We start from the raw sequence: 14,062 nt of genomic DNA, 5'->3' as shown, positions 1-14,062 counted from the left end.
AAGAGCCAGTTCCTCCTGCTAGTGCGCCTTCGGAAGAAATTGAAGAAGTTTTGAAGAGGTGTCCCAGGAAAAGACACCTCCGTCTGAAGACGTAAAATACTATCATTGGCTGCACAGTAGAAGACATCATCAGCTTCATCATCATCATTTCTACTGTGCAGCAAATTCATCGCCATCATCATTCAAGTTTTTCTTGAACTTCTTTCGTGGTGAGTACAGTAACAATCTTTATTTTTTACTTTAATATTCTAACATTTTAATATTTGTGCCCCTGTTTTATAGTTTAGTACTGTATGCATTAAGTTAAAGGGAAGGTTTTAAAAGTCTGAAGAGTACAGTATACATGTTGTAACCTATCATATTTTTTTTGTTTAAAATTTACATTTGCGTACGTAAAACAATCTCTCTCTCTCTAGCTCTCTCTCTCGTAAATTGTTTTCCTGCTTTGCTACATACAGTATGTACTGTATGATTTTATATAGATACGGTAAATTATATTTGTAATAACATATTTTGTAAATGCTTTTACTGTAAATATCATTATCACTTTCATCATGCGCGTTAAATGCCTTCTTTGTTCTGAGCGTGGTTGTTTACTGAGCGTACAGTACTTTATGACGCCGTCGTTTCAGGCGGCATCATAAAGAAAAACATTTCATTTGGAAGTCCTAGGAAAAATTAAGTAAAACATTGGTAATAACAAAATCAACATACTGTATAATCAATATAATCGATGCAAAAACTAACCTATACATATATGTGTACACTAAATGAGTTTGTTTCTTCATTATGATCAGAGATAAACGTAAACAAAACATTGGTTGCCATTTTTTATCGTGCTTTTTAGCGTGTTTAGGAAACGCATGATATAAAATCGCCTTTAATATTTGTGCCTGTTTTAGTTTAGGGTACTGTAGTACATGCATTAAGTGTTCTGTACATTAAAGGGTAGTTTGTTAACAGTACTACGTACAAGGGAAGGTTTTAAAAGTCCGAATATAAATGTTAAATAAATAGGTAAATATGGTGTCACTACTTCGCAGATTTTCACCTATCGCGGCCTGGTCTGGAACCTATCTACCGCGATAAACGAGGGTTCACTGTATATACATTTACACAATCTCACGTTACTTCTCATGAAATGTTCTTAGTATTGGCAAAGTGTTGTTTCTAGCATGAAATTTTGTACAAAGTATCAACTTTGGAAACATTCCTACAGGATAATTCTCAACTAAATTTTCTTATTTCGATTAGAGTTTAATGCAATTTCAATTCTTCAAAGATAATTATCATGACATTGTTTTTCACTATCAAGAATCTTTACCCAACATCTAAAAAAGAATTAACTAGGAAATTTGCATTTTAAAGCAATAATTCTATAGTTGTTTGCTACCATTCATTTTACCCACCTCATACTTTTCTGGAGGTCCAACTGTATCCACATAAACTTCCGACACCTGTACCCCAGCAGCTATTGCTCTCTTGATAAGATTTATGGCTGAATTATGCGATACTTCATTTAGCGACACCTTTGGCCTAGTTTTGTGGGAATAAAGTGGGAAGCATATAAAGAAAATTTATATAGTAATAGTACAATGATATCACAAATTTTAAAAGCATTTTCTATTTTTCTTCACGATACAAACCCGAGTACTTTAATAGAAGAATGATTTCTGCACATCTGGAACAGGGCTCTTCAAATTATAACAAGGTGTCGATAGTTACTGGCGGGTGGCAGGGAAGTCCTGCCCCTCGCCAGCACACTTGAGTAATCACTTTAACTTCCACCTAGGACAAATACTATAAAGTACTTGCATCAACATTCCGGCCACTAAATAACGGAATGACCTCTGTACTCCAAGAGAGGGGAAAGAAATCAGGTAAAAGGCCAGACATCTCACCTCTCATCCTAGACTTATGTCACGGCCGCTATCTTAACGAGATACTTTTTGTCCTATGAAGGAGAAGGTTCACTAAACAGCCTGCTGAGCAGCAACAGCGGGTTCCAATGAGAATGCAATAAAGGATTAGTAAATATACTGCACTCCAACAGATAGTGGGTCATGAAGGTTTTTTTTCCAGACTCGGCCTTCAACACTTGACTCACCGACAGTTTTTCTTGAGGGCTCATGTAGAACCAATCGCTCTGACTTCATAAGCATGACCGGATTCTTCCAGATATTCAGCTAAAGGAAGATTATGTTCTCCTAATCGTTATCTCGAACCAGAAGAGTATGGTATTCTTAGAGATTTTCTTTTTTAGTCTACCTGCACTAACAAAAAGGTTTTATAGCTAAGGTCTGACTGCCAGCATCCACTTCAGGTAGAGATGTAGAGCCTTCACAGGACAGAAAAACAAGTCCTTCAAATTATTGGCAACATCTTCAAGGGATGAAATAGTAAAAGGTTCAAATCTGTGATACTGAACAGAAGAGTTCTGCGTTTTTGTAACGAACTGTGGAAAAAAAGATAAAGGAAAACATTTTCCATCCCTTTGTATGCCTTGTGGAATATGAAATGTAGACTCAAATGGTATTTTTCATTTGTATTTTTTTGTTTTATAAAGTCTGCCAATTTATTAGCTCCTCGGTTATCTTATTTTCTGGAAGTTGGCAAGAACAGGATCTTTTAGCACTTGTTGGAGAATTGGTAATGTTACTCCTCTGGGTGATAGGAGGATAGATGTGAGCGAGGCAAGAGAGCGTGCTAGAAATAGGAATGAATGGCGAGCGATTGTGACGCAGTTCCGGTAGGCCCTGCTGCTGCCTCCGATGCCTTAGATGACCGCGGAGGTAGCAGCAGTAGGGGATTCAGCATTATGAAGCTTCATCTGTGGTGGATAATGTGGGAGGGTGGGCTGTGACACCCTAGCAGTACCAGCTGAACTCGGTTGAGTCCCTTGTTAGGCTGGGAGGAACGTAGAGAGTAGAGGTCCTTTTTTGTTTTTGTTTCTTTGTTGATGTCGGCTAACCCCCAAAATTGGGGGAAGTGCCTTGGTATATGTATGTATGTACTCCAGAATGTAAAAGTGTTTGTGGTTCTGTAGCTCAAGTCCAGCTGATTACTGCCCCATTTCCAGACCTATGTTCTAGCTGAAAACTAGTATTGAATGCCAAGAGGTATTCTTTGCCATAAAGACTGAGGATATTCCCCGACAAAGATAGAAAAAAAACAGTTGGTCCTGATACCATCAGCACGTGGCCGCTTAGGAAGAGATCAGGGGTATGCCGAGCCTTGATGCCATCTACCGACTGCCGCATAATTGGCGAAACAGGAAAATGGTAAAAAAGGAGCAAGAGCTTAGAATTCAGCGAGATGGTGGATGGCATCCTCAAACGCTGCCAACAGATTGGTACTAGGGAATGCTGGAAGATTCTCGTTAGGTGAATGGTGACCTGGTCAAGCGTTGGAAATGACCTGGAGTTAGAAGTCTTTCTATCAAGTAATCATGCAGGAAGCAGTAACTACTGCCACTTCAGTAAAGTTTTCACAGCCATATCCAGCTGTGCTGAAAGCATACTCATATTAAAGGATGAGAGTTTGTATGCAAGAGTTTAGGAACAATATAGTATTTTAGAAAAAAAATAAAAACTTACCTTTTATACATTGATGTTGATATGTACATAGGGGAGATAATTTCTAACGACCATCCAATGTAATCTGCATTTTCCTTAATCTTGTCAAAGATTTTTTCTCTTTGTTCCTCTGTTAATGTTTTTGAATCAGCAACACCTTCGGATTTGAGAACTTCATGCTTAGAAACAGGACAGTAACATATCCCATAGACCATTGGACCTGAATTATAAAAATATACTGTATGAGCAATGAAGGAAAACATCAGCTTTTTTTTGTAACGGGTCGAAGAAATATGACAATAAAATATCACAATACAGTAATTTAAACTGTATTTTTCATAACTATACAAAGTAGAGTTATTTAATAGAGAGCACACACAGTCTGTCTAGCTGTCTAGTACCACTTTCCCGACTATAATCAAGCTAAGGGAGTTTACCAAGGATGATAACCCTCCTGACCAGAGACAAGGCCACGCAATAGGGAAGATTCTGACTCTGCGCAATCAGGACTGGCTGCTTGTAGCATCCGTCCCACGGAGTCAGGGAAGTCCTCAGCCCGGGAGAGGCCACTTCTTTCTGGAGGAATCGTAGAGCTTCCAGTCTTCCTGTTTGAGCACCATACCAGGCAGGAACCATATTTGGGGTACAAAAAAGAATTGCGGCCAGGCAAAACTTTACCTTTTGTTAAAGAACTAGATTCTCCCTCACTTCTTGGTTAACTAGAACTAGATTCTCCCTCACTTCTTGGTTAACTAGAACTAGATTCTCCCTCACTTCTTGGTTAACTAGAACCAGATATTGAGAAAGCAGTGGCTACCGACCTATGTGTCTTCAGGCACAACTTGAAAGAACACTAATGTAGTTACCTGTAAGGCGCAAGCATCTCCAGAGATGAGAGGTGTCCAAGCACCTTTGCCATTGCTACACTGGAATAAATTGCTTGTAGAGGGAAAGTTGTGCTACTTTCCCATGTCTGGTGCTGACTCTCCTAATGAATGATCTTTACCCAACTTCTGTCCACCAGCATACCCAGGGCTCCATCCAATGCTTGGACTTGAGGCTGGACATTTTTCCAACTAGGGTTGTAGCTTAACTTGTGATAATAACAACAACAACAATAATACTGATGTTCTCACTGTTTCCAACAGCAAAGGCACTTTTTATTTCAAAAAAGAAAAAAATTTGAGAAATGGGAAATAGTCCTTTTCATTAACACATACTCTACCACAATAAAGACAATTGGATTGCACTGGCTAACATTAAATTCACACCTCAGAACAATGAGGTAAGCCACGGAGGTTAAGGTAAGGGAGGTTATAGGCCCCTGGTAGGTAATGACAGGATCATAAATCAGGTTAGGTTGTACTGTATTCCCGTTAGCTTCCAGAGTGAAATATAGTGGTTAATTTTCTGCCATGAAAATACATCTAGCAATACAAGTGGCAGCCAGGCTTTAATACTAATGTAAAATGGAAAATAAAAAATCACAAATTTTAAGTAATTTGTATTTTTCCTAACAGTACTTACCTCGAACTACTTTCCTAGGAGTATCTGGGATCGCCTCCCATCCGACCAGAATTTTGTGTAGTTTACCCTATTCCCGTTCTCTATGCGGGGTAATCTCTGGCGGAGTGATACGCGCCCAGATGACCCGGGGTCAGAGAGCATGCTCTCTCAGGTCTCGCTCCTCAGTAAGTTTTGGTGGAAAGAGGTTGTCCTCACACTATTAAGTCCTGTAAGTCACTCGGGGAAGGATGGGTGGGCCATAACCCGAAAGTAGTTCGAAGTAAGTACTGTTAGGAAAAATACAAATTACTTAAAATTTGTGATTTGTTCTAACACGGAGTACTTACCTCGAACTACTTTCTTAGGAGACTTATACCTTAGGAGGTGGGAGTGTACTGCAGGGCTCAGAGACCGGGAAGATGAAAGCAAAAAAAGGGGAAACCAAGATAGGGGGCTAGGTTCCGCTGACCCATCAAAGGAGAGCACTCGAAATATGTTATTTTTATTAATAAAATAAATTTTTGAATATACTTACCCGGTGATTATATAAGCTGCAGCTCTGCTGCCCGACAGAAAAACTCTACGGTCAAAATACGCCAGCGATCGCTATGCAGGAGGGGGTGTACATCAACAGCGCCATCTGTCGAGCAGGTACTTAGTACTCCATGTAAACAAAGAACCAATTTTCTCCTCGGTCCACTGGGTCTCTATTGGGGAGGAAGGGAGGGTCCTTTAATATATAATCACCGGGTAAGTATATTCAAAAATTTATTTTATTAATAAAAATAACATTTTTCAATATTAAACTTAGCCGGTGATTATATAAGCTGATTCACATCAGGGGGGTGGGTAGAGACCAGCATTACATGTTTACATTATTATGAGCTAAGTATTTTGTATTTCATTTTAGCAGTTATTCAAAATAACAAACATAAAATAAATAAGTACCTGGTAAGGAAGTCGACTTGAACAATTACTCTGCCTTTTTAAGTACGTCTTCCTTACTGAGCCTCGCGATCCTCTTAGGATGCTGAGCGACTCCTAGGAGCTGAAGTATCAAGGGTTGCAACCCATACTAAAGGACCTCATCAAAACCTCTAATCTAGGCGCTTCTCAAGAAAAGAATTTGACCACCCGCCAAATCAACCAGGATGCGAAAGGCTTCTTAGCCTTCCGGACAACCCAAAAAACAACAATAAAAAACATTTCAAGAGAAAGATTAAAAAGGTTATGGAATTAGGGGAATGTAGTGGTTGAGCCCTCACCCACTACTGCACTCGCTGCTACGAATGGTCCCAGGGTGTAGCAGTTCTCGTAAAGAGACTGGACATCTTTAAGATAAAAAGACGCGAACACTGACTTGCTTCTCCAATAGGTTGCGTCCATTATACTCTGCAGAGATCTATTTTGTTTAAAGGCCACTGAAGTTGCGACAGCTCTAACTTCATGTGTCCTTACCTTCAGCAAAGCATGGTCTTCCTCATTCAGATGGGAATGAGCTTCTCGTATCAACAGTCTGATATAATAGGAAACTGCATTCTTTGACATAGGTAAAGAAGGTTTCTTAATAGCACACCATAAAGCTTCTGACTGTCCTCGTAAAGGTTTAGTTCGTCTTAAATAGAACTTAAGAGCTCTAACAGGGCATAAGACTCTTTCTAGTTCATTTCCAACCAAATTAGAAAGGCTTGGAATATCGAACGATTTCGGCCAAGGACGAGAAGGTAGTTCGTTTTTGGCTAGAAAACCAAGCTGTAAAGAACATGTAGCCGTTTCAGATGAAAATCCGATGTTCCTGCTGAAGGCGTGTATCTCACTGACTCTTTTAGCTGTTGCTAAGCAGACGAGGAAAAGTGTCTTTAAAGTGAGATCTTTAAAGGAGGCTGATTGTAGTGGCTCGAACCTTTCTGACATAAGGAATCTTAGTACCACGTCTAAATTCCAACCTGGTGTGGCCAAACGACGCTCCTTCGAGGTCTCAAAAGACTTAAGGAGGTCCTGTAGATCTTTGTTGTTAGAAAGATCTAAGCCTCTGTGACGGAAGACTGCTGCCAACATGCTTCTGTAACCTTTGATCGTGGGAGCTGAAAGAGATCTTTCCTTCCTCAGGTATAATAGGAAGTCAGCTATTTGGGTTACAGAGGTACTGGTTGAGGATACTGATACTGACTTGCACCAGCTTCGGAAGACTTCCCACTTCGACTGGTAGACTCTAAGAGTGGATGTCCTCCTTGCTCTAGCAATCGCCCTGGCTGCCTCCTTCGAAAAGCCTCTAGCTCTCGAGAGTCTTTCGATAGTCTGAAGGCAGTCAGACGAAGAGCGTGGAGGCTTGGGTGTACCTTCTTTACGTGTGGCTGACGTAGAAGGTCCACTCTTAGAGGAAGAGTTCTGGGAACGTCCACCAGCCATTGAAGTACCTCGGTGAACCATTCTCTCGCGGGCCAGAGGGGAGCAACTAACGTCAACCTTGTCCCTTCGTGACAGGCGAACTTCTGCAGTACCTTGTTGACAATCTTGAACGGGGGGAATGCATAAAGGTCTAGATGGGACCAATCCAGTAGAAAAGCATCTATATGAACTGCTGCTGGATCCGGGATTAGCGAGCAATAATTTGGGAGCCTCTTGGTCATCGAGGTTGCAAAGAGATCTATGGTAGGTTGGCCCCATGTGGCCCATAGTCTCTTGCACACATTCTTGTGTAGGGTCCACTCTGTTGGGATGATTTGACCCTTCCGACTGAGGCAGTCCGCCCTGACATTCATGTTGCCTTGAATGAACCTCGTTACTAGAGACAGGTTTAGATCTCTTGACCAGGTGAGGAGGTCCCTTGCGATCTCGTACAACGTCATAGAATGGGTCCCTCCTTGCTTGGAGATGTACGCCAAGGCCGTGGTGTTGTCTGAGTTCACCTCCACCACCTTGCCTAGAAGGAGGGACTTGAAGCTTTTCAAGGCCAGATGAACTGCCAGTAGCTCCTTGCAGTTGATGTGTAACGCTCTTTGATTCGAGTTCCAAGTTCCCGAGCATTCCCGACCGTCTAATGTCGCACCCCAGCCCGTGTCCGATGCGTCCGAGAAGAGAACGTGGTTGGGGGTCTGAACAGCCAGGGGCAGACCCTCTCTGAGGTAGATGTTGTCCTTCCACCAAGTCAGTGATGACTTCATCTTCTCGGAAATGGGGATCGAGACCGCTTCTAGCGTCTTGTCCTTTCTCCAGTGAACAGCTAGGTGAAATTGAAGGGGACGGAGGTGCAGTCTCCCTAACGCAATGAACTGGTCCAGGGATGAAAGCGTCCCTATCAGACTCATCCACTGTCTGACTGAACATCGGTCCTTCTTTAGCATGTTCTGGATGCATCCTAGGGCTTGACTTGTTCTGGGGGCCGACGGAAAAGCCCGAAAAGCTTGACTGTGAATCTCCATCCCTAAGTACACTATAGTTTGGGATGGGACCAGTTGGGACTTTTCCATATTGACCAGGAGACCCAATTCCTTGGTCAGATCTAGAGTCCACTTTAGATTCTCCAGACAGCGACGACTGGAAGAGGCTCTTAGAAGCCAGTCGTCCAAATAGAGGGAGGCTCTGATGTCCGCTAAATGCAGGAATTTGGCAATATTCCTCATCAGTTTCGTAAAGACAAGAGGCGCCGTGCTTAGGCCAAAGCACAGGGCTTGAAATTGGTAGACAACCTTCCCGTAAACGAACCTTAGAAAAGGTTGGGAATCTGGGTGGATGGGGACGTGAAAGTAAGCGTCCTTTAGGTCTAAAGAGACCATCCAGTCTTCCTTCCTGACCGCTGCTAGCACAGACTTTGTCGTCTCCATGGAGAACGTCTGCTTTGTGACAAAGACATTCAGAGCACTGACGTCTAGCACCGGTCTCCACCCTCCTGTCTTCTTTACCACTAAGAAGAGACGGTTGTAGAAGCCCGGGGATTGATGGTCCCGGACTTTGACTACCGCTCCCTTTTCTAGTAAGAGAGACACCTCTTGCTTCAAAGCTAGTCTCTTGTCCTCCTCTCTGTACCTGGGAGAGAGGTCGATGGGAGATGTTGCTAGAGGGGGCTTGCGCATAAACGGGATCTTGTACCCTTCTCTGAGCAACTTCACAGATTGTGCATCTGCGCCCCTGTTCTCCCAGGACTGCCAGTAGTTCTTGAGTCTGGCTCCCACTGCTGTCAGACTCTGCCTTTAAAGGACTTGGTACCTTTCTTCTTAATCCCACGTCTCCCTTCGGCACGAGCACCTCCTCTGCTGGAGGCTCTGCCACGAAAGGGCGGAATAAATCTGGACGCTGGAGTATCCATCCTGGGTCTAGACACGGTAGGCAAAGGGGTGGCTTTGCGGGCAGATGACGCAACCAGGTCATGCGTGTCTTTTTGAATCAAGGAGGCAGCAATCTCCTTGATCAACTCCTCTGGGAAAAGGCACTTTGAGAGAGGAGCAAACATAAGTTCCGATCTCTGACATTGTGTTACTCCAGCTGACAAGAAGGAGCAAAGGTTTTCCCGTTTCTTGAGGACCCCGGAAACGAACGAAGCCGCAAGCTCACTGGAACCGTCCCGTATGGCCTTGTCCATGCAGGACATAATGAGCATGGAAGTTTCCTTGTCAGAAGGGGAGGTCTTCCTGCTCAACGCTCCCAAACACCAATCCAAAAAGTTAAAAACCTCGAAGGCTCTGAACACTCCTTTCATCAGATGGTCTAAGTCTGAAGGAGTCCAACAAATCTTGGAGCGTCTCATGGCTAGCCTGCGGGGAGAGTCTACTAGACTTGAGAAGTCGCCCTGGGCAGAGGCAGGAACTCCCAAGCCGAGAACTTCTCCCGTGGCATACCAGACGCTCGATCTGGAAGCGAGTTTCGCAGGGGGAAACAAGAATGCTGTCTTCCCAAGGTGCTTTTTGGACTGCATCCAATCTCCCAACACTCTTAAAGCTCTCTTAGACGAGCGGGCGAGGACGAGCTTCGTAAAGGCAGGCGCGGATGACTGCGTGCCTAAAGCGAACTCAGATGGAGGAGAGCGTGGGGCTGCAGAAACAAACTGATCAGGATACATCTCCTTGAACAGTGCAAGAACTTTCCTAAAGTCCAAGGAGGGAGGCGTGGTCTTGGGTTCGTCGATGTCCGTATGCGGGTCGTCAAAGTGTGCAGCGTCGTCATCATCAGAGAGTCCATCGTCTGAATACTGAGGAGGAAGCGGCAAAGGAGTAGGAATTGGCTGGTCAGCTGAGTCCGGCAGCACGGGTGCATGCGTGACTGCACTGGACGCAACGTCATGGAACTGTTGGCCAGTCTGTGAGCTGGCAACAACCATAGCAGCGCGGGGGCGCAAAGCGTCTACTCCTGACTGTCTAGTCTGCTGTGGGCGAGTAGTGGTAACCACACTGGGTTGCGGAGGTTGACGCACCGCGTCAAAACAAAACAACTTAGGTTGTTGTTGTAACTCGCGAACGTCAACGGAGGGTTCCGTGCGTCGCTGAACGTCAACATGCGGCTGGCAGGGTACACTGCGCATGGGTGGCGGGACTCTCACAGCTGGAGTGCGGGAGAAGGTAGCCTCAGCGTCCACTGGACGCACAACCGAGGTTGGTTGTAGGCTAACGGGTGGTGCAGCGTCAACCTTCTCCACACGAAAGTCCTGCATTAATGACGTTAACTGCGTCTGCATGGTCTGCAGCAAAGACCACTTAGGGTCTACAGTAGCAGGTGCGGCAACAGACAGTGTTACTGCCTGTTGCGGTACCGCTTTGCCTCTCTTAGGAGGTGTGCAGTCATCGGAAGACTGCAGCGAGTCCGAACTGACCCAGGGGCTACAACTGGGCCGTTGGACTTGCGCGGAAGGGACCGACTTGCGTTTAAGAGGCCGTGAGACCTTGGTCCATTGTTTCTTCCGAGAAACATCTTCCGCAGACGAGGAATAAATGGGCTCTCTCGTCTTCTTGTGGGTGGGGCGATCTTGGTAAGATACGTCCGAAACCACGGAGGGAACGTCTGTCCGCTGATTAAAGCCTGTCGAACCCTTTGGTCGTACGACATTGCTTCTCCCCTGGGCTTGGGAGCTTGCAAGAGGTCCCGGACTGGGAGGACGACAGGCACGAACAGACGCACCCTCAAGCGCAACACTAACACTTTCCACAACACTACCACTCACTTTGTCACTACCCACTGCGCTCTTACCCTTCAACTCCTTGACGTCTGCCATGAGTTGGTTACGGTCACTCGCCAATGACTCGACTCTCTCACCCAGAGCCTGGATGGCACGCATCATATCTGCCATCGAAGGTTGTTGAGTGCTAGAAGGGGGATCAGGAGCAACCACTACAGGGGAAGGAATAGGTTGTGGGGCATGAGGAGAGGAAATATCAACGGAGCGAGATGAACTTCTCCTGACTCTATCTCTCTCTAGCCTACGTGAATATTTCAGGAATTCGAGAAAATCGAATTCCGAAAGCCCAACGCATTCCTCACATCGATCTTCCAATTGACAGGTTTTATCCCGACAATTGGAACAAACGGTGTGCGGATCGATAGAGGCCTTCGGAAGACCCCTTGAACAGTCCCTAGCACTACACTTTCTGTATTTAGGGACTTGAGAAGGGTCAGCCATCTTGAATTAGTCAAAGGGGAATTCAAAATCTATCCAAGTCGTCAACAAATAATCCAAAAATCAATAAAAGAAAGCAAGGATGTATTGAAGATAACCTCTGCAAAGCGAAAGCTAATAACTAGAAATGTGTACTTCACCAAAATCTGTGAAAACCAATCCAGTAAGCAACAGCGAATTTAGTAGGTCTTGCCGGTGGCACGACAGAGAGAAAATTGGTTCTTTGTTTACATGGAGTACTAAGTACCTGCTCGACAGATGGCGCTGTTGATGTACACCCCCTCCTGCATAGCGATCGCTGGCGTATTTTGACCGTAGAGTTTTTCTGTCGGGCAGCAGAGCTGCAGCTTATATAATCACCGGCTAAGTTTAATATTGAAAAAGGGAAAACTACCCAAAAAACTAACTTAGTGTCTAAGTGGCTTACCTCTGTAAAAGACGCCTTGGAAGCGTATTTCTTCAGTGACGGTGAATTCATGGTAGTTAAAGGCCTTCCGAGTCCCTTTTAGGGAAGGTGAAAGGTAATGGGGGGGGGGGGGGGGAGTAAGGAAAAGGAACCTCTGTCTCTTGGACTTACTGCTCGTGGGTTCCCTGGGGCTATACCTTTAAATCTTCTGAAGCGCTGAAATGACGGGACCGAGGGAGAACCCGTCCAAGGACCTCCTCGAGCATTCCTTCAAGTAGTGAGCTGTGAAGGTCGACTGGTTGGTCCAAGTACAGTACCAGCCCTCAGGATTTGGCCCACTGCCATGTTCTTCTCAAAGGCCAGAGAGGTACTCGGTCCTCTGATGTCGTGGGGCCTGGGTTTACTTGGAATAGGGATTCCTACACTACTGTAGGTTCTCCTGATCACTTGCCGTAACCAGAAGGATATCATGTTCTTGGATACCGGCTTCTTCACCAAACCTGAAGAAACAAACAGATTCTTGACTTCGGGCCTCAGCCTGGCCGTCCTCTCCAAGTACATCCATACTGCTCTGACAGGGCACAGCTGCAAGTCCTTGGGGTTGCCTGAATGTGGGATTGCCGGCACCGAGAATCCTTCAAACTTGGGGTCCCAGACTGCTGGGTTCTGGGTCTTGGCCACGAAGGATGTGTGACACCTCGTATGAAAGTCCATGAAGTTCCCCTACCCATTTTGCCGATGCTAGTGCCAACAGGAAAACTGTCTTGAGAGTGAGCTCTTTTTCTAGGATGTCCTTTAGGGGTTCGAAGGGAGGCTCGGACAGCATCTTCAGGACCCTAGCCACGTCCCACTGGGCACTCTAACCTCTTGCGCAGGGCATGATTGCTCAAAGCTCTTGATGAGCATCAAGATGTGTCTGGAGGAACCTAGGTCGATGCCTTTCAGGAGAAAGACTTGACCTAGGGCTGCTCTAACTCCTTTAATGGCTGGGATGGACATGCTTGCCTCGTCCCTGAGATAGACTAAGAAGTCGGCTATCTCCGGGACCGAGGCTCTCAACGGCTTGATATTCTTAGCGGCGCACCACCTCGTGAAGGTAGCCCATTTTGCCTGGTACACAGCGGCCGAAGATCGTCTCAGGTAACCCGACATCCTCGTTGCCGTCTTCGCCGAATAGCCTTCCTTACTCAGGAGACGCTCGATAACCTCTACGCATGAAGGCAGAGGGACCGAGGGTTCTCGTGGAACCTTTGAAAGTGTGGTTGCCGGAGCAGGTCTGACCTGTCCGGAAGGGGCCAAGGTGGAAGACGCGCCAGTTCCTTTAGGTCTGCAAACCACTCTCTCTCCGGCCACCAGGGCGCTACCAAAGTCATCCACAGGTTGCTCGCTCTCCTCACCCTGTTGAGAACCTGTCTGATCATTCCGAAGGGAGGGATGGCATACACGTCAAGGTTGTCCCAGGGATGCTGGAAGACGTCCTCAAACGCTGCTCCCGGGCCTGGCACAGGAGAACAAACACTGGGAGCTGTGCGTTTAGTCTCGTGGCGAAGGGGTCTATTACCGGCGAACCCCACTTCTGGATCAGAGTCTTGGCCACTTCTGGGTGGAGGAACCACTCGGACTCCACCACTTGACCCACTCTGTTGAGGCCGTCGGCTAGGACGTTCCTTTTCCCTGGAATGAACCTGGCCGAGATCTTGATATGCTCCCTTTCGGCCCATTCCAGAAATTCCAACGTGAGGCCGCACAACTCCTTTGATTTTAGACCTCCTTGCTTCTTTATGTACGCTACTACGGTGGCGTTGTCGCACATCAACGCCACGGTGTTCCCCCGGAGCTTCTGGACGAACTCCAGACACGCTCTCTGCACGGCCATCATTTCCAGTCAATTGATGTGCAGGTTTTTCTACTCGGGTCCCCACCTTCCTCTCGCTGTACTGTCGAGGAGGTGAGCACCCCAACCCTCCTTGG

The 14,062-nt window shown here is 45.8% G+C and overlaps 1 protein-coding gene across 3 annotated transcripts in view; it reads right to left on the bottom strand.

Moving 5' to 3' along the window:
- LOC137646903 (ribonuclease H2 subunit A-like) overlaps positions 1-14,062 on the bottom strand; it is a 50,834-nt gene that overhangs the window by 23,689 nt on the left and 13,083 nt on the right. For all 3 annotated transcript variants that reach the window (XM_068379975.1, XM_068379974.1, XM_068379973.1), the window contains exons 2-3: positions 3,597-3,795; positions 1,410-1,536 (exon numbers count right to left, since the gene is read on the bottom strand). In XM_068379975.1, the coding sequence (XP_068236076.1) occupies positions 1,410-1,536; positions 3,597-3,795 (326 nt within the window). The remainder of the gene's footprint in view (positions 1-1,409; positions 1,537-3,596; positions 3,796-14,062) is intronic.

This window comes from Palaemon carinicauda, chromosome 9 (genome assembly GCF_036898095.1).
Source record: "Palaemon carinicauda isolate YSFRI2023 chromosome 9, ASM3689809v2, whole genome shotgun sequence".
Lineage (NCBI taxonomy): Eukaryota > Metazoa > Arthropoda > Malacostraca > Decapoda > Palaemonidae > Palaemon > Palaemon carinicauda.
The sequence above is the reverse complement of the archived record's forward strand: the minus strand, read 5'-3'. Positions and strand labels throughout refer to the sequence as shown.